A 20064-nucleotide genomic window follows, 5' to 3' on the forward strand; every position below is an offset into this window, starting at 1 on the left:
GAGAGAGAGAGTCGTGCGGGACACGTGGGCTGTCTCGGTGCTATACATCCAACATGAAGGTAAAGAAGGAGAAGCGAGAGGAGGAAGAGGAGACCGAAGTGGCCGCCGCGGCCCCGGAGCGGTCATATGAGGAGCTGCTGGAGAACCTGAATCCTATCGCTAAGCCGCTGGCGAGTAGGAAGCTGACCAAGAGACTGTACAAGTGCATCAAGAAAGGTACGAGCGCCGCATCCACGTGTGCCTCCTGGTGTATTAGTACATATTAGTACATACCTGCTCTCCCTCACACACATCTCTGCTATGGTTGTCTTCTGACATTACAGAGGAGTTGTACGGACTGCAGCATGGAATAGACAACTATCCTCTGGTATAACTTCCAGCATGTCAGGGTGAGGCTCAGTACAGCTACTGTGTATAGATAGACCTCTTCACTTTGGAGAATGAGTCTCCTCACTTGGACTCCCCTATGATCAAAGTGGCTGACAGATCACTATCATGTGCCAAGTCTTATGAACTGTCAATGAGATTTCCCATAAATGACATTTGTCTGCTCACAGGTGATGTAATATCGGTGCTGCAGACCACAAATCATCAGTCAGGGGTGCGTGCTCAGGTCTGTTACATGGTGGTTTCCATCAGACTTAAAGGGATTCTACCATTAAAACTTTTTTTTTTTCTTTTGTGGATAAGATGTCGGAATAGCCTTTAGAAAGGCTATTCGTCTCTTACCTTTAGATGTGGTCTCCGCTGCGCCGTTCCTGCGCTAACAATACTGTGCAAGCAGTCATTTACCTATGGCAGCATGGCTCCTGGTATTGTTTACATGCTGGGATCTGCACTACTCTCTTGTGGTGAGTTTTGGCATTGCAGTGAAGTATATAGAGAAGTTCTGCAGTACCTAAAGCTGCTGCCACGGTTTGTACAGCAAGTTAGGGGTGCGATTTCCTGCTTGTAAACAATTCTGGGAGTCAAGCTGTCCTGAACAGATGACCTGGAGGAGGGGTGTCTCTGTTGTCGGACACTCACAAATCTAATGGTTCTGACCTATACTGAGGATAAGCCACCGATATTAGAAACTGGATAACCCATTCCCAACATCAGTTTCGTTAAGTAAGGTGCCCACTCAGAAGCAGAGAGGGCATCATAACTGTCAGGTCTCCAGAGATCAAGGGAGCCATTCTGTTCCTATGACACTGTATACAGCTTTCCAGTCTGTATAATGTAGCATTTGTAACTGCAGCCTCGCTCCCATTCACTTAAATAGGAATAGGGCTGCTTCTGGTGGTCAAAATGCCAGATTGGGACAGGTCAATATGATAAACTCTTTATGGTCAGTTGGGCAATTCCTCCCTCTCTGTTGCAGAAACTTAACAATTTGGGTTTGAATCAGGGGTTCAACGTCTATTTAAAAGAGGACATTTCATGTCCTCATAAAAGTGTAGTTTTATATACCACTAGAAAGCAGACAGTGCGCTGAATTCAGCCCACTGACGGCTTTACCAGTATGGAAGAATGGACCAGCCTTATGGAAGACAGGCAGTAAACCAGCGCTCACCCACAGTAGGATTCAGAAGGCAACTTTATTTGGCATGACGCGTTGCGGGCATTGGAGCCCTTTCTCAAGTGCAATATCAATCTTCTTCCTTAGCCGACTCCTGGACAACGAGCTCTGGCCCAGCTTGCTCTTTCTTTTACCCCCAGGATGGTTTCCTAGCCAGGCTTTACCAGTATGTGCTTTGGTGGTGGAGATATCAGTGCCGTTAGTTTCAGAACTGATATCTCCCCACTGTGAGAAGGAAGTTCCTCACATGTCAGTGTCATCGTAGGGCTGTAAGGAATGCCCCCTCTGACCGTACTGTAACGTAATCTTGTACTGTCAGAGGGGGCATTTCTTACCACCCAGTGATGATGCTGACCTGTGAAGAACTTCCTTCTGACAGTGGGGAGATATCTGTGCTGAAACTAACAGCACTGATATCTCCACCACCAAAGCTTATACTTTGAAACCGACATTGTACTGAATTTGGCTTTCTAGCAGTATGTAAAAGTGCACTTTCTTGAGGGCAAGAAAGTTCCTGGCAAGTGTCTCAGGCTTATTATGATCCTGTATATTCATATCCTTAGCAGCTGGCTATTGTTTAGCAGGTATGGCCAGATGTTGTGCTTTCTTGCAAGAACAACATATACTCCACAGCAGTTTTTGCAGGCAAAGACAATGCAAACTGTGTTGGCTCCATGATAACGTAATGCAAACCTTTTGCAAATAGATTTTTTTTTTTTTTTTTTTATAATAAAGGTAGCCATGGGGCAACACGGTGGCTCAGTGGTTAGTACTGCAGCCTTGCAGTGCTGGGGTCCTGGGTTGGATTCCCACCAGGAACAACATCTGCAAGGAGTTTGTATGTTCTCCCCGTGTTTGCGTGGATTTCCTCACTTTCTACAAAGACATGCTGATAGGAGAAAAAAATGTACATTGTGATCCCCATATGGGAGCACACAATCTACATAAAAGAAAAATAAAAAAAAATAAAGGTAGCCATGACAGTAGTGGAGATGATTTTAGGAATTGTACTACTTTGCTTCTTTCTAACCCATTTTGGGGGACAAATGGACAACTTATCGTAGACTTCAGGGTCAGGAAGTCAATCTCTGATAGACATTGATAGAAAACGGCCCCCAAGGCTTCAGTTCTTGTTGTATAGTAGACAGTCTGGCGATGGATATTAGTCACGCACACTCCTGTTACACTGAACTGATCAATATTAAGTAATCATTTGTACAATAACTCCCTAATGTGTGACTGTCTGCCTTACAGTACTGTCTCCAGTTCTGTGTACATTGGACTGTTTACTTGAATATTACTTAATCTCTTAATGTTTTTTTTTTCCCTTTCTTAAGCTGCCAAACAAAAGAATATCCGGAGAGGAGTGAAAGAGGTTCAAAAGTTCCTTAATAAAGGAGAGAAGGGGTAAGTGGATTAACTTATATCACAGAGTACACATACCGTGGTTGCAGATGAGAAAAACTAGATGCACCCCCCTTCATCACCAGAATTAGGATCCAGTACTCAGACAAACAAGACAAGGGGTGATCATGTGGAGTGTGGTATACTTGGGTCTGCAAAGGAGCTCTAAAAACTTAAGGATATTAATGTTTTATAATTCTGCAGTCCTAGTCTCCCCTCTCCCTGCCCAAACCACTCTTATGATGTGTTCACATTTGTGCCGCTCTTGTCTGTCCTGATCTATCTGAGGACCAGAACAATGGACACAAGGACTGCTAAAGTAGTGTACACCCAGTGGTGCCTGATGGACCTCATTGTCTATAATTGGATCTGTCAGGCGTCTGTTCTTTTAAACCGAAATCTACAAACAAAAAAAGTTGGGCTTGCAGCACTTTTTCATTCTGCGGTTTACGACGCACACTGCAACAGTTTCCAGAGACTCAAACACAGATGTGAACTTAGGCTTAGTAGTCAGAGCCTTGATAACCCTTAGTACTAGTCACAGCCAAGACTTTCCCTACCTCTCTATTGTACTGATGTCTTATGGTCTCTGGCTACAAGCCTTCTGCTGATAGGAGACAACGTACTAGAAGCTTGTTACTGTAAGTGCATCCTTCTCTGTTGCTATCTGACTTTATCTTGGAACCAGGGGGGTGTACTTGACTGCTGAGTGTTTGAGTCAGAAGAAGCCATGTGGTTTACTATGGTCAACATGTGGACCAGGTTATACGATAATCTGTGTTTTTTGCAGGAATTAAATTTTTTTTTCCTTCTTCTGTAGCATTGTTGTACTTGCTGGTGACACGCTTCCAATCGAAGTTTATTGCCACGTTCCTGTCATGTGTGAGGAGCGCAGCATACCATATGCATATGTTCCTTCTAAATCTGTAAGTATAATATGTAGATTTCGGATGCGCTATTTAAACTGTTTCCCATGATAGGGCGAGATATTGGGATATTGTTTTTATGCATCCCACTGTATTTTATTGGTTTTGTTTGGAAATAGATGTGCATGTGGGTAGTGCTTGCCATGTATATGAGGCTTTTCTTGCTTACAAGAATTATTCAATACGTACGGCACCCGTAGGCACACTTGTCTGAGACATGAGGCCTCATTGATTGCATGGACATCCTTAGAATTTTAATGGACATGTACATCAGGTCCGTGAAAATCACGGCATCTGTTTATAATACCTAGGTATGCTCTTCAATAACAAACTGGACTGATCACCTGGAGGCGCTGCATAGAAAGGGTCACGGCAGCCTCTACCTGCTCAGGAGGCTTGAGGGCCTTTGGAGTTCAGGAGCCGCCACTTAGGGCCTTTTTCAACTGTAATAGCATCAACCATATCTTCGGAGTTAACTGCTGGGGGAGTAGTATACCAGCCAGGGATAGAAATAGACTTGACAGACTGGTTAGAAGGACCAGCTCTGTCCTGGGGAGCCCCATGGACCCAGTACAGGCGGTGGGTGACAGAAGGATACTGTCTGTGGTGACCTCCATGCTGGAGAATAACTCCCATCCCATGTATGAGACTGTAATAGCACTGGGCAATGCCGTCAGTGACCGACTGCTTCACCCCAAGTGTGAGAAGGAGCTGTATCGGAGGTCCTTCCTCCTAACCATAATCAGGCTGTATAATCAACATCAGGCCAAGGGGGTGTTCACACTACCGTCGGTGTCCGACAGCTAGTGTCCGCTGCTAATGTCCGTTCAAAATCTTGTGCGGACATTAAAAGCGGACGCTAGCTGTGTCCGTGACATTTTGCATTAATTTTAAATGGACATCGGGTGCGTTCTTTTACAGTCTGTGCCTGTCCTTAACTGTCCGTTCCCAAAGATGTCCGACTTTTCAAGCGGACAGCAAAAACCTACATGTCGGGTTTTTCATATGTAGAGCAGTGTTTCATATGTGAGAGCACACAACCTGAAAATGAGCAGGTTTGTGTACTGTCCAAGATTACCACTAGCACACACCATCTAAATTTTGTGATTCTTCTTGTATTGCCATGAATACTTTTTTTGACAAAATGATCTGCAGAAAAAAAAAACTTATTTGGGGATGATTGTATTGCTTTTTAGTCAATATATTGGATAGTAAATGATAAGAGAAAGCAACAGTTATGTGAACTGTTTTTCCGTTTTTCGTAGGATTTGGGAGCTGCTGCCGGATCCAAGCGGCCAACCTGTGTAATATTAGTAAAATCTAATGAGGAGTATGAAGACGCATATAATGACTGCTTTGAGGAGGTGCAAGGGCTGCCTTTACCCCTCTGAAGGGCTTTCTTTCAGTAACCTACAGAGTTATTTTTGCAGAGATTACCACCACTTTTAGACTGTTCTTTGTATGTTACCAAACATCTTTTATTGTGATTTTGGGTTATCGACTCAAGAAGTCATAATTTGGACTTTTTTTTTTTCTTGCCTGAAGGAATGTCCTTATTTTTGTATTTTCTTCTTTTTTTTCTTTTTTTTTCTTTTTTTTTTTTTTTAAAATTGTTTTAATACAATGTTGTATCATATTTTAACTCTTGACTGGGGCTTCCTTTGCAAATGGCTGGTGATTTACGATCTGTCTATCTTACAATATAATATTTCTTTAAGAAAAAAAAAGTGTTTGAGTGTTGACCTTGGGCTTTAGACCTATTCTTGTATTCATAGATACATGATGGATATGTACAAAGTATTGAGAGATCTTCATTGTAGTGTGATCGATGCTAAATGATCCCTAATTCTGTTCAAGTTGGATGTCTAAATTCTGTATGCTGACAGACACATGTCTGGAAAACATAACTTCTAGTGGAAAATCTGAATATTCCTGATCTTTTTCTAAGAACATAAGGTGGCTGAAAAAATTACAATTGACTTGTACATAGCACTCTGCCATGGATGAGAATGCATTATGTACAGTTGGCTGCTGTAAAGGAAATTGCTTTTGTTCCTGGCTGCCCCTGTTGGCTTATAACCACATAGAGTTAAACAAGTTCTGTATAGAATCTGAATCACAGAGTACTGCACTACAATAGGAGCCCTACTACATCTCCGCACATTGGCAGGGCAGTCCCATTATATACAAAGCTGAGCTGTTTTGTTTTCAGGGCACATTTCTTAGCAATAGAGCCTCTGTTGTTTAGCCTCTGCATTATGGACTAGATATATTTTCTCTGTGCAAGGCTATGTATGTCTTTGATTGCAGAAAGCAACCTTGTAGCGCTGGAGTCCTGGGTTCGAATCCCATCATGAACAACATCTGCAAGGAGTTTGTATGTTCTCCCCGTATTTGTGTGGATTTCCTCCCTTTCTACAAAGCTATACTAGTAGGAGAAAAAAATGCACATTGTGATCCCTATATGGGGCTCACAATTTACATAAAAAATATATATATTACTATGCACCCTCTATAATCAACATTGTATGTGGATCATATGCCATGGGGTAAAATGAACACTTCTTAGAAAGAATGGACGCTGGCAGACAATCCCACTGCTATAGCGGAGACTATACTGAGGTTAGATGACCTTGTTCAGATAGTTCACTCCACGGCTGTAACATGGCACCCGTTACTTGTAGGCCGTGAGGGTTTTTGGAAATGCAAGAATTTATTAATACAGACCTTTCACATCTTCATCGATGTTCGGTATTCTGAATCTGGCACACTGTTGGCTTTCCCATTATGTGTCCTGGTGCTGAAGGTATCTGTGTTATTAATTTCCATAGACTTGTACTGTCAGAGGGGACATTCCTTACCGTCACTGAGCTGTACGGCCTGCCCTTCTGACAGTGGGGAGGTATCGGTGCCAAAATTAACTGCATCATTATCTCCAGCACAGGGGTGTATACATGAAACCAACTGAATTCAGAATACCGCACATCGATGAAGACGTGGAAGGTCCTCTTTAATAAATACTTGTATTTCCCCCAAACCCTTGCGGCCTACAAGTAACTGGTGCCATAGTTCACTCCATGGCTGTAATATCTGAACAGGTTAATCTTGTCTCAGTATAGTCTCCGATATAGCAGATATGGAATGGAATGACTGCCATTCTTTCTAAGCAGTATTGACAATTGGTGTTCATAACTTCAGCAGCCGGGGTACATATAACCAAGAAAGCTGAATTTAGCACACTGTCAGCATTCTCCCAATATATAATACTGAGCGTTAAAGGGCTTGGCCACTTTGACCAAAATTGAGAGACAAATGTTATCGTTTGTATAATAAAAAGAGATACAATTTTCCAATATGCGATACAAAAAAAGAATGAATGACTGTTTGCTTACCGCATATGAAGAGACAATTTTGGGAGGTGCCAAACCTAGCCTCCGGGCTAGTAGAGGGCAAGCCAACAATGGTATAAAGTAGAAAAAGTTGGTTTGCGACACTCCTTCAGTAAAAAATAACCTTTTATTTAATCTATTAAAAAGAGACACACGTCACAAAAAAAAGGAAGTGCAAAAAACACACGAGGGGTGCGTTCAAAAGAAACCGCTTACGCGTTTCAGGGACATCGCTGCCCCTTAGTCATAGCCACTATGACTAAGGGGCAGCGATGTCCCTGAAACGCGTAAGCGGTTTCTTTTGAACCAGGGGTAGGGAACCTTCGGCTCTCCAGCTGCTGTGAAACTACAACTCCCAGCATGCTCCATTCACTTCTATGGGAGTTCCAAGAACAGCAGAGCAAGTATACATGCTGGGAGTTGTAGTCTTGCAACAGCTGGAGAGCCGTACGTTCCCTACCCCTGTTTTAAACGCACCCCTCTTGTGTGTTTTTTTTTGTTTTTTTTGCTGTTTCACTTTCCATAAAAATTTGGATCGAATGCAATCAAAACAATAGACATTCCCTTAAAGCGGATTGCATGCAACTGTGTGCTAACATCCAGCTGTGAATGAACAAGAGCCATAGAAGCAGGGTCGCAAAATCAGACAGAAATAGGACTTGTTCCATATTTGTATCCCAGACTGTCGTCTTGCACATGTGCCCAATGTAATTCATGGTCATATGTACAGGCCCATAGAAAGCAATGGGTCTGTGTGATGTCCGGATAGGACGCTGACTATTCATACAGTTGTGTGCAAGGGAGCTAAATTATATAAATTTAAACCTGGCTTGAAAGCCTTCAACAGTCCCAGCATATTGCCTGAGCCCAGCTGTACCTGGATCTCCAAACTGCAAAGTGGTCATAGTCCAAATAATGAAGCTTTGGCTATAATGGAGGGTCTGCCTTTAGGACGTTGCTGGCAATGTTGAGACGTAACATGCGGTACATTTCCTTGCCATGTAGTAGTCGTAATGTATGTTAATCCTTGAACAGCTGTCTACTAAATATGTTATCAGCTGCAAGGAGAGGTACCGAATTAATGTGACTGGTGGCGTCTCCTTCAGAACTTCTAATCTGAAACACTACTTATATAGAGGACCTGCTGTGACCTCTAAACTGGGACTTGTTATGTACCACTGCAAAGCTGTCAACACAATGAATTCTGCACTCTGTCAGCTTTGCAGAGGTAACATATCAGAGGGGCCAGTCTTGTAGATCAGAGTCATTGCAGGGTAGTGAGGCATGCCCCCCTGATGGTATACTTGTAATGGGGGAAGGTACCAGCAAAACTGAAAGTGCATTGAATTCAGCTTTACAATAGTATTTTGCAGGACATGAATCTCTTTCCGAGATCATTGTCAGATTTGAATGATAAAAAGTCAACTCCTAATTCCATATGGGCTGTTTCCCCAACATATGGGATTATGAAACCTCTCTCATGTCTCATCAATAAAAGCAAACCCAACAAATGTTAAACCGTAACTAAACTTTCGAACATCTTTTGCTTTCCATTTCCAAATTTTTGTGTCATTAAAGGGGTTGTCTGAGGTAGTTGTAGGAAAACATAACAGGAAGCTACACATGTAAACAAATGCAGAGGATGTCAGAAGCTTCTATAGAAACCCAGGAAATCACTCAAACCATGGCTAAAGGTATTTGGTTGCACTTACTAACTTAATAACACTGACATTTTTTTTTTTTTTAAACCTTTTTTGCCCGGAAAACGCCTTTCATACATTTTGTAATATTTTATTAAATTTTGGCTCCTTTCTGTGAAATTCTGCACTTTATTCATTTCCTTACTACTCCATTGAAAGGATTGTTTAGATTGGGCTGCCCAGATACATCTATTAACACCTATACATCGTTGCAGATTTAAGGGCTAGTTCACACAGGAACGTGGAGGAGGATTTTGACAGCGGAATCCACGTCATAATCCTCCTCCATACAATGTTAGTCTATGTAGAATGCTAGCTTTTTTTTTTTTTTCTGCTAGCAGAGAAAAAGAAGCGACATGACGTTTTCTTCAGGCGTTTTCCGCCTGAAGAAAGCAATAGAAGTGAATGGGAGGTGAAAACCGCAAGTTTTTTTGCAAAAATAAGAGACGCTCATTTTTTTTGCAAAAAAAAGTGCGGAAAAAAATGCGACATGGATTTCAGCCCATTCATTTTTCAGGAGGGGAAAAGAGCCTGGCATTTTTTTTAAAGCTGTTTTTACAGAAAAAAGTTATTTACGTTATTTACGTGTTAACTAACCCTTTAAGCACTCGCACAACCAGGGAGTTAGCTGCCTGCCTACTTCTGTGTACACAGTTCTCAATAAATATTGTATATACAACTATGGAAGCCAAGTTGCTCCTTCTAGCCTGGCAGTCATGATCAGCTGGGGGAACAAAAAAAGCTGCTGGGCCAATAGTTGTGCAACATACCTAAGTCACAGGGAAAATCAGCATAAAAAAGTATTATGTGGTTTTTGCTGCATTTTGCTATGTGGTGATAGAGTACCACATATGTGTGAATAGCCTTTAAAAAGGCTATTCAGGCACCGCTAGTTATATTTAACTACCCCCCTGTTTTAAAAATAAAACCCTAAAACAGAATGTATTGAACTTACACTAGGTTCACACCTGTGTTTGGCTCTCCGTTCTGTGGTTTCCGTCTTCTGCATGCCAGAAGACGGAAAGCACAGACCGGGTCCGGCCGTGAGCGGCGGTGAACGTTTTATGCTCTCTGCCGCGAAACCGGATTTTTTAATCCAGACACAGAGTACTGCATGTTCGACTGTGTCCGGATTAAAAAACACGGTTTCGCGGCGGAGAGCGCAAAACGCTCACCGCCGCTCACGGCCGGACAGCTTTCTCACCCATTCAAATGAATGGGTGAGAGAGTCCTGCAGGTTTCCGTCTCCTGCCTCTGTTTTATGCAGGAAACGGAAACCTGCAGAGCAGAACGAGCCCTTACCGAATGTGAACGGGCATTCAGGGTCCGACATTATCTTCAGCCACGCCTCCTCTTCCAGCGATGTTCTCGGGTCCCGTCTAACTAAGTGACTGACATTGATAAAAAATGGTGCGGGTGCCTGCGCAGTAGCATGCTACTTCTACTACTGCACATGCGCCTGCGCAATTTTTTTTTTTTTTTATCAATGTCAGTTCGCAAGTTAGACTGGACCCGAGGACATCGCTGGAAGAGGAGGCATGGCTGAAGATTACGTCAGACCCCGAATGCCTTTTTAAAGGCTATTCATGCTTATGTGGGGCTCTATCAGCATAATTTTGCAGATAGAGCCCCTTTAAAAACAATTATTTTTAGCAAAAATTTGAAAAAAAATTCATAGCACTCAAAACAAACAAACAAAAATAAACAACTGGTCTTGAACCAGGAAAAATGGCCAGTTCATAAGTGGTTAGAGGGTCTTCAATTTTACTACTTCATAAATGAATAGCATAAACTTTATAGAAAAAAAAAGTGGGGGGCACTCAATCAAATGACTATCTTTTTCTTAAAAAAAATTCTTTAAACTTTTATTGAAGCATATTATTTAAAAACAGAGCCAGAATGGAGAAGTGACATACGATGGCGTTGGCAACAGCCGTTTCGCACCAATACAGGTGCTTTCTCAAGCCTAGTATGTCACATAAACTTCTTCTATAAAGTTTATGCTATTTCGACACTTTTTGGGATGTTGAGCACCACCCTGAAGATCTCTATGTGACATACATATATATAATTTTGTCAGACTTTTGGAACCTGGAGCGATAGTGCCACTGTTTTCTTCAGAACTGTATATTCATAAATGAATAGTATAAGGAAAAAGTATGGTTTTGTACCATCTTAGCCAGTGGGTATGGGAGTCTTCAGTAATTGATACTTTTTTTTTTTTTAATGGCTAACTAATAAAGATGACAGATTACAAGCTTTCGAGATAATCTGAGGAAGGGATCAGTTATCCCAAAAGCTTGTAATCTGCCATCTTTATTAGTTGGCCATTAAAAAAAGTAGCAACTACTGAAGACTATCAAGTTGTTTTTTTTTTTGTTTTTTTTATAAATGAATAGTATAATTGAATATATAATGTTAATATTTCATAAATATGTTTCCTTCTCCATTTATTCAGCAGAGTTACTTTTACATATGTCTTTGGAGAGGGGGAGGAAGAGGCTGCTGAAAAACACAATTCACTGCGGCTACTAAACCCTGCTACAGGGAGAGCGCGGGAACCCTTCCGACATTGCTGTATCTTCAAGATAAGAATCTATCCCTGCACAGAATGAGAAAGCAACAAGGTTCCTCCCTCTCCATAGAGTTCTGTGTTTGCTGGATAGGGATAAGAACCCTTCTGTAACACACGGAGAAGGAAATAGATTTCTAGAATAAGATCGTACAAAGTTTCTTATATTCACGTGTACTATTACTTACCAAAAAGTGATTTTAAGATGAAGACAGAAGGTGTACCTCCAATTGTTACAGAATATTTACTTCTACTGCCTAGCAATTGGCCACGTACCAAGTTCAAGGCGGCACGATAATCCATCCGAACTGATTTATGTGACCGACTTGTGGTCTATATAAAATCTCCTTTTTAATGTAATAAGAGTCTGTCACATGTCTAGAATAAAGAGAGAGCTCGGAATTCAGGCCTATTTTAATTGTAGACTCCTATGTACAGATCAAAGCCAGTCGCTGCCTCTGATCTTCTATCAAGGCTTTAACTATCAGGTAGGACTGCATGAGATTAAACTTCTGACACCTCACCCAAAAAAATGAAAACCGGGGTTAAATGCCGACAATCAATAATTTTGGGCATATGATGAAATAGTTCCGGTGCTGAATTCAGATAGAACTAGGCTTGGTTTCTGCCCAGCTTGCCAAGTTTTGTAGACACCCACTGCGATTTAGTGTGTCAGATCTTCATCTCCATGCAGCTGCTGGTGACAAGTGGGTACTTGCTCTCACGCTCTATGTAATTCACATAGTAAAATGAAATGAAACTAGACAGCTTGTTGTTTTAAAGAGGACATTACAAATGGGTAAATTCGGCAACAATTCCAAAGGACAAGAGTTCAGTGAATCATGAGGCACGTCACGTTGGGCAGGAACCACAATGCACAATCTCCCAGGCTTAGAACTTGTCAGCGTCACAAGAAGAATGATGTTTTAGGAGAATTTTTTTTCCTCCCTTTCACGTTTAGGTTTCATTGCAAATTGCAGCAACCTCCATATTAATGTGACCTAACAGGCCTCACTTTCCCAGGAATAGGCCGACATATACAGTACCTTAGCTCTACCATGGTAGTCTCGCTCGTGCAGAGCCTTATTCAGTAGGGAGGACATTTATGATACAGGCTACCTAAAAAGGGGGAACTAGTCTCATCCTTACAATAAAGCGGAGAGGTGGTCAATTTCCCCCTCTTAGGCCCCGTTCCCACGGAGTAACACGCCGCTCATTTTGACACATAAACACGTGTCAGTGAGCACTGTAAAACAGAATCACATTGACTTCAATGGGTGCAGTCTTACGCACGCTACACATTGAAATAAATGGGTTAAAAAGCCTCCCATTGATTTCAATGTGTAGCGCATGTAAGACGGTATCCATTGAAGTCAATGGGATTCTGTTTTACAGCGCTCACTCTGACACGTGTTTACGTGTCAGAATGAGCGGCGCGTTGCTCCGTGGGAACATGGGGCCTTACCAATAGTCAGTAGCCTGAGCTTCATAGTCCACCCTAAAAAGTTTACTCTGGCAGAATTGAAATTTCCAATGGCTAGTATTCAGTCCCTTGTTGGCAACTGAGTGGTTGGTAGGCGCATACGTCTTAATTTTCCTTACCATTGGTTTTATATAAATCACCAACTCCATTATGATGACAAAACTTATTTCATAGGAATGTCCAGACGGGATACAAATCCACATCGTATTACAGAAGTAATGTGGATTATATCTATTCTAAAATTATATCTCTTTTGTGCTGTGAAAATTGACCCTGCAGACTTTACCTATCTAGTTTTAACTGACTAAAGTCTAAACAAATATCCAGCAAATAGAGAAATCGGTTATTAATAAACTACAAATTTTAAAAAATTCAATTTATTTTCAGCAGATTTTTTCACATTTCAATACTGAAAATTGTTTAAAAAAAACAAAATCAAAGATACATAATAAAAGCACACATAATAATGTGACATTTTACATTGAACGGACAAAGCAAGTCATGGTCACTAAAATGTACAGCAACAGACATTACAGCACCGTGTTCCACTTTTCGGGGAATAGGTTTGTGGTTTACTGGCTTCACTAGTTTTATAGATTCCAATGACTGTCTAGTATAATACAATAAAAATATATATGTTTAAAGGGAGTGTGTCAGCAATAAATTGGTTATAAACCTAATCACAGTAACTTATAATGGGGATTCTATAGATTCCAAATATGTCTCTATTATTCAGCCATAGAGCCCCATATTCATATACAAATAAGAAGAAAAGTGCTTTGCTCAGAAATCGAGAGCTGGCACCAAGACCCAGCAAGATAAGCACACCCTGCAGCACTTTTCCCATGATTTGCACATGAATAAAATGGGAGTCCAAAGCTGAATAACAGAGCTTAAATATCTTTTCTAGTTAATAGAAGCAAAGCTGGTTTTATCCATATACATATCCAATACATATAGGGTCTTGGACAATTCCTTTAAGATGTAAACAAAACTTATCCACATGCTGTATGACTTTTAGGTCCCTTGCACACGACTGTGTGCCATCTTGTTTTTCATGACATCACTGTGCCGTCCATGCACCAGCCGTACCGTTCAATGATGGCCGGCAGCCCGCACATGGTAGTGTGCACGGGGCCTTAAACCCACAGAATGTCAATTATTGCTGCAAGATTTACCAGAACATGCCAAACCCCAAGAGAAACCTGCAGGTCAACCACATAAAATAAAAAAAAACACCCAATTGCAGATGGTCTTTACTGCAGTGTACACTGTGTAGCCATGGCCTTAGGTTTCCTTTGTTGCCATGAGTTTGATCCATTCTTCTGGTTCTATAAAAATGTCTTAAAAATGCCAAACCTAGAGCAAGCTGTATTTAAAAAAAAAACAATGACCCAAAAAAACATGGCAATAGTAATGAGGCAAAGACCACATTGTTTGTAGATTTCATTTTTAGCTTTAAGATCAAATATCTGGTAACATTGGTTTTAGAAAAAGAAAACACTACAAATATGACCAGGAAAAATGGTGAAAAAGACAGCACATGTCAGATAGGACACGACAGAACAGGGATGCCGAATACTGCTGGAGGGGTCCCATCCAGTTGCCTAAAAAATATTATATATTAGTAGATTGTATTATTGATGTATTTGGATTGATAATTTTGTCACTAAAGATTTCGTTCACACTAACATTTGGGGAACTTTGTCCCCCGTACTGCTTCAAATAGGCAGAAAAAAAAAAAGTCCTGCAAGCCAGACATTTCTCTCCACCTTATATAATACTGAAACCGGATGGAAACCCAGTGAACCCCATTATAGTCTATGGGGTTCATGGGTTTGCAGGTAACGGTTTACGTGGATAGTGTTTCCATTTTTCAGGTCCCCAAGCAGACCCAAAGAACAGAAACCCTAACGCTAGTGTGGACCTAGTATAAAGCTGTAAGCCGGAAGGGTTTGTATGTGAAAAAGTTAATAAAATCAGATTTTTGTATTTGTCCTAGAAATATATGAACAACTAGATAACTGGGTTTGTCTCTGCACACCCTGACACTGTCCAATAGGTGTCACTATCCACAGTGTGAGATTTTGCAGGAATACACCCGATTGGCAATGGAATATATGCCCCCTTTCTAAAACAGAGGGCGACAGAAGACAGAACAGGCGCTCTCTAGGTATAGCATTTTTAAATTAAACCAAGATGGCAAACACAACAAACATCCCAAAGGCAGATGCGGTCACCCTTTTTGGGAAATGAAACCAGCTATGGTGTTAGATCCTTCAAGTCGCACAACAAATGTCAAGAGATCGTACCCAGAGGTGCAGCTGGAGCGGTATAAAAAAAACTTTGGGGGAGTTTTCGTCAGAAGAATCATCCAAACAGCCTAAAATAAAAGACTCAATTTGCTGCTTCTCCAAATAATAATATTCCAAAGTGGAGAATATGATAAAATCACATTTAGGTCCCAAGTAGTTTCTGCTCTGGATTGAACACAACACCATATCAGATATAGCTTTGAATGGAGGAAGACCACCTACAGTAAACTGATAGGGCCAGAGGGCAATACAACAGCAATGATGTACCTCATAATCTCAAGCATACTGGTGTTTTGGGATTAAAAAAAAAAGAAAACCACCTATGAAGAGTGCGTAATCTTAATCCAGCTCCATGTCATATGAGGAAAGACATTCATCAGAACACCTTTCTGCATACGACATTGAGTGGTAGGAACGAAAATCATGGCCTCTTGATAGTTTAGATTTTTTTTTTTTTTTTAATCCAAGGTGTCGGTATGTATATTATTATTATGCTTGTAAATATGTGGTCCGTATTTAGAGCAATATTGCGATATGGTTTGATGTTTCCAGTCTGGAGTGGAAATACGTTGTGCCTTTGTGTAAAAATTACATGTTATTTTATCACATTTTGCGCTTTGGGATATGATTATTTAGTGGAGCAGCGCTAGGAGTCTTTTTTTCTTTGGATAACTTCATGACAAATGCAAGTATTTACTAACAGAGATACGGCAACTGACAGGTTCCCTTTAATACCCGACATTACTTTATACCAGGTTATATTAGGTTATTAGGCATGACAAAAATAAATTAGTCAGTCCAAATAAAATGCTTGTCTGTCACCAACCTTCCACATTAATGGGACATTTTCTTTCAATGGTTTTTATCGTGGGATAGATGTGATTGCATGTAACTGGTCCTGTATAACCAGTTCTGGAATCTTAAGAAATAGTGTAAGCAGACTCAAAAGGTTAGAGGAACCACCTCCATCAAACAAGCAGGGTTAACCTAGTCATTTCTGACTGCTAACTGTGTACTGATTGTGGCGAAGTCATAAAAAGCCACATTGGAAAAACTTGATGGTTTTTATGCACTTTTAGCCATACCGCAACGTGTGAAAGAAACCTAAAGCAATGCTTCTTGGATTATTCTTCACTACATCGACATTCAGCCAGACCAAGGAGTATACAGGCCCAATCCTTAAACTACAGCCAGATAATAACATGTTGTACACTATATTCCAACTACTGTCACAACATTGTAGAGGTTAAAGGTTTAATAGCGCCTACAAATATAGGTTTGTCTTCACAGCTCTGAAAAATGACCATTTTCTTAAGCCTCAATAAACAAGTGACCCAAGGCTCTGGATAAAGTGCTGTAGGACGTCTACCCCCGGGCAGAGGTTTCTAAAACACAGCAGTGTGCTAGTCATGGAAGAATATCCTCACATCATATTTGTCATATTTGCACCATTGATCTTTGAATCATTCAACATTGTTTAATAACCAATATCTATACACATATCTCAAAATACACGAGTGGTTTTCCCTTGTGTTGTACCAAAAACTTAAGTTCTGATGGGTGACGCCAAATCTGGCAATGAATGTCACCATGTCGTAGTAGCATAAAAGTTTTCATGGCCAAATAATAGTGATCGATAGAGAATGAGGTGGTTTCTCATACCACAAGATGATCAGAAAGAACTAGACTGGCTTGTGAGAATCGCAGCGGTTCCCACTTCGTCTAAACTCATAAATAAATGCCTGTTCCTATGGCCAGCGCTTCCATAACTCACAGAAAGTATGTTTCATGTGGTCTCAAATGAATCCATAGCGTCCATCCAAAGTGAGGGGGTACTCGGAGACTGCACTGGAACTGCTCGAACGTCTTGAAGCTGTCTCTCAAGGGCCTGGTTGCGATGATACATTTCTAGGTAGCTTGCCTGGATTTCCTTCTGGTACCTTAGCACTTTATCTTTTTCCTGTTTCCAAATTTTCCGTTCATTTTCAAAATTTAGCATTTGCGCTTCGTTCTGACGTCTCTCCAGTATTAACTCAGCCTTTAGCCTCTCTATATCGGAAGATTCTGACCCTTCTTTCTGACCCCACTTTGAGTCATCCGCACTAGAGAGAGTGCCTGTTGGAGATTTCTCTTTAGCAACCTCCAAAGCTTGAAGACGAGCCTTTAAGTCTGTAGACTCTTTATCTTTGTCTCGAGCTAAAGCTTTCGCTTCTCGAAGTTGCGTCTTCATCAAAAAGATTTCCCCCATCTTCTGTGTAATCTCAGCTTGACAGTCTCTAAGCTGTTGTTTCAAGAGAGAGATCTCACCAGCTTTTTGCGATATCTAGAAAATGAAATGAAAAAGTACATTATTGGGTAGCTCAATGATAATATAGTATTGGCTCTGTAATGTGTGCCACAATAACATGGATGAAGAACAGAAATATATGCCGCCCTCTTAGAGTTCTTTACTTAGGTACATGTGATGAAGGTGGGGTGCAATAACATCTACAGCAGTCTACCCCTAACCTGTGGCTTACTGGTTTCCTGAATCTTGCTCGCTAGCTGTAGATATTATTGAGCGCTAATAGCAGCAGAAAGATCTCAATATTAGCTGAGGTTAACACTAGGATCCATATCACTGTTCCTTGGCTCCTGAATTAGGGTGATAGAAAAGAAACTTGGAATCATGAAACTGGACTTTGCACCAAAAGGACAAACCTGTCCCAAAACTGACCCAGCCCTTCTCTAATAATCCATTAAAAATTAACCTTTACGAGTTATTCAGTTTATGTTTCTTTACACCCTGGCCTATCCACAAAAACAGATCGAACAGCAATATATTAACCAGTCTTACAGAAGGAGACGGTCGTGTTCTTTATCTTATTAAGTCTCTGCATTAGGGGCCTAACTACCACGTTATCAGCTGCCACAGGGCCCGGGACATAAGGGGGCACAGCAGGCCCCTGATGTGTTTTTTTTTATATATAATAATGATTATAATGATCGTTCGACCAGGAGAGGTGAGGAAACATAAACACTGCTAGGGAGCGTTCACACTACCGTCGGTGTCTGACAGCTAGTGTCCGCTGCTAATGTCTGTTCAAAATCTTGTGCGGACATTAGCAGCGGACACTGGACCAAACACCAAACGCTGGACCTCCACCCATATGACGTTCTGAATTTGATAGCCTACCTATGAAAACCCCTTCACAGATTCAGCTGATGACCAAACGTTCATTCAGCAGATAGCTACTCCTCTGACTCCACCATACACATGCTTAGTCACCTTGGCCATGCATTTGCGTTTTTCACCTAGGAAGAGGGGAATATACATGATCTCTGCCCAATCCTCATTTCCACCTCGATGTTTGTCGGAGGAAATTTCAGAGACCCCATATATACCATTCAACCTGAAACTCATACAGATATTCCTGGCATCTATATATAAGTTCTTTGCACATGCCTGGCTTTCACAGGCTGGCATGTGCAAAGAACTGGAACCACTGAGGCAGTGGGATCCAATATTAACATGGAACACGTGCTGGGATTGTTCTGCAGCATCGCTAGAAAAAAGCATACAGGACTGACTACACATTCTCAAACAGAAAAGTCGTCTCATGAATGGATAGATATGGCCGGCAAAACTAGTAATGGCAGGGGGTGCCATCCCTAGAATCATACATGACGAGCTTTGTAACAAGACATTGCTTTATGTCTAACGCCATGGCTGCCTCATGCAAATGGAACTCCATCGGTATATCATGGTCAGTGATCAAATGATTGGCCAATATATGTGGGTGGGTTTCATTTACAAGAGTAAAAGAAGTCAATGGCAAATGTTACTTTACAGTTTCAGTATAAATGCAATGCACCAAGATAACTCATTACACTGAATTCTCCTACCTCCCACTTCGACTCTTCAAGTTTAGGACTAAGAATTTCAGTCGGGGTTGGCTGCTTTTGCCTCAGCTGCTCGCACTCTTTTTTCATGGAGTTCAGTTCCTCATGAAGACGCTTTTTCTCCTGCTGAACCTTATAAAGCTGCAGCTGTAAGGCTCTTTGGCTTCGCAGGGCCTGCTGGGAGATCTGCTGCAGCTTACTTATGTACATCTGCTTTAATTCGTCAAGTTCTTCCATCCAAAGGCGACGCTTGTCTTCAAATACCTGCAGAGGTGAGGTAGTAGTTCAATAGCATGACAACTTCCATTCACCAAGAATTAAACTCCTGGCAGACAGACTGGGGGATTAGTCAAAACTGATAGACTATTTGACAAGTTGTGAATGGCAACCTGGTGATGTGGGCATCCCTATATACAGCTGCTGGAAATTACGTTCTGGGCTCGTAAGGCGTGTTCCCATCTCATTTTGTTGCAACTAGAGATGAGCAAGTAGTATTCGATCGAATACTCGTATCAGTCGAATACCACGCGGGAAATTTCCATTGAATTCAATGCAAAAACCTCCTCGTGCTCCTCATCCTGCTACTTCCAGAACTTGGAAGATCCAAGGTGTCGAACTTTGGTTTCCATGGAAATCAGAACAACATTCCTGTTTTTTCCCATAGACTATAATAGGATTCGATATTCGAACGAATACTACTCGCTCATCTCTGGTTGCAACGTTTGCCACAGGTTTCGCACTATGCATTAAAAAAAAGGATGAAACCCAAAATAATTTCAACTTCTGTACCACAAATAAATTAAAAAAAAAATCTATAACTTGTACGTAAGAT

General features: G+C 41.2%; 2 protein-coding genes across 2 annotated transcripts in view; one reads left to right on the plus strand and one right to left on the minus strand.

The window, feature by feature from the left end:
- NHP2 (NHP2 ribonucleoprotein) lies at positions 1-5389 on the plus strand. The gene is made up of 4 exons (XM_075276355.1): positions 1-216; positions 2899-2968; positions 3786-3891; positions 5157-5389. The coding sequence occupies exons 1-4, from the start codon at positions 54-56 to the stop codon at positions 5280-5282; spliced, it is 465 nt and encodes a 154-aa protein (XP_075132456.1). The 5' UTR covers positions 1-53; the 3' UTR covers positions 5283-5389.
- An 11035-nt stretch (positions 5390-16424) lies between these two features.
- N4BP3 (NEDD4 binding protein 3) overlaps positions 16425-20064 on the minus strand; it is a 33755-nt gene continuing 30115 nt past the window's right edge. Inside the window, exons 4-5 of the mRNA XM_075274639.1 lie at positions 19236-19496; positions 16425-17673 (exon numbers count right to left, since the gene is read on the minus strand). Coding sequence (XP_075130740.1) covers positions 17137-17673; positions 19236-19496 — 798 coding nt within the window. The 3' untranslated portion in view covers positions 16425-17136. The remainder of the gene's footprint in view (positions 17674-19235; positions 19497-20064) is intronic.

This window comes from Leptodactylus fuscus, chromosome 5 (assembly GCF_031893055.1).
Source record: "Leptodactylus fuscus isolate aLepFus1 chromosome 5, aLepFus1.hap2, whole genome shotgun sequence".
Lineage (NCBI taxonomy): Eukaryota > Metazoa > Chordata > Amphibia > Anura > Leptodactylidae > Leptodactylus > Leptodactylus fuscus.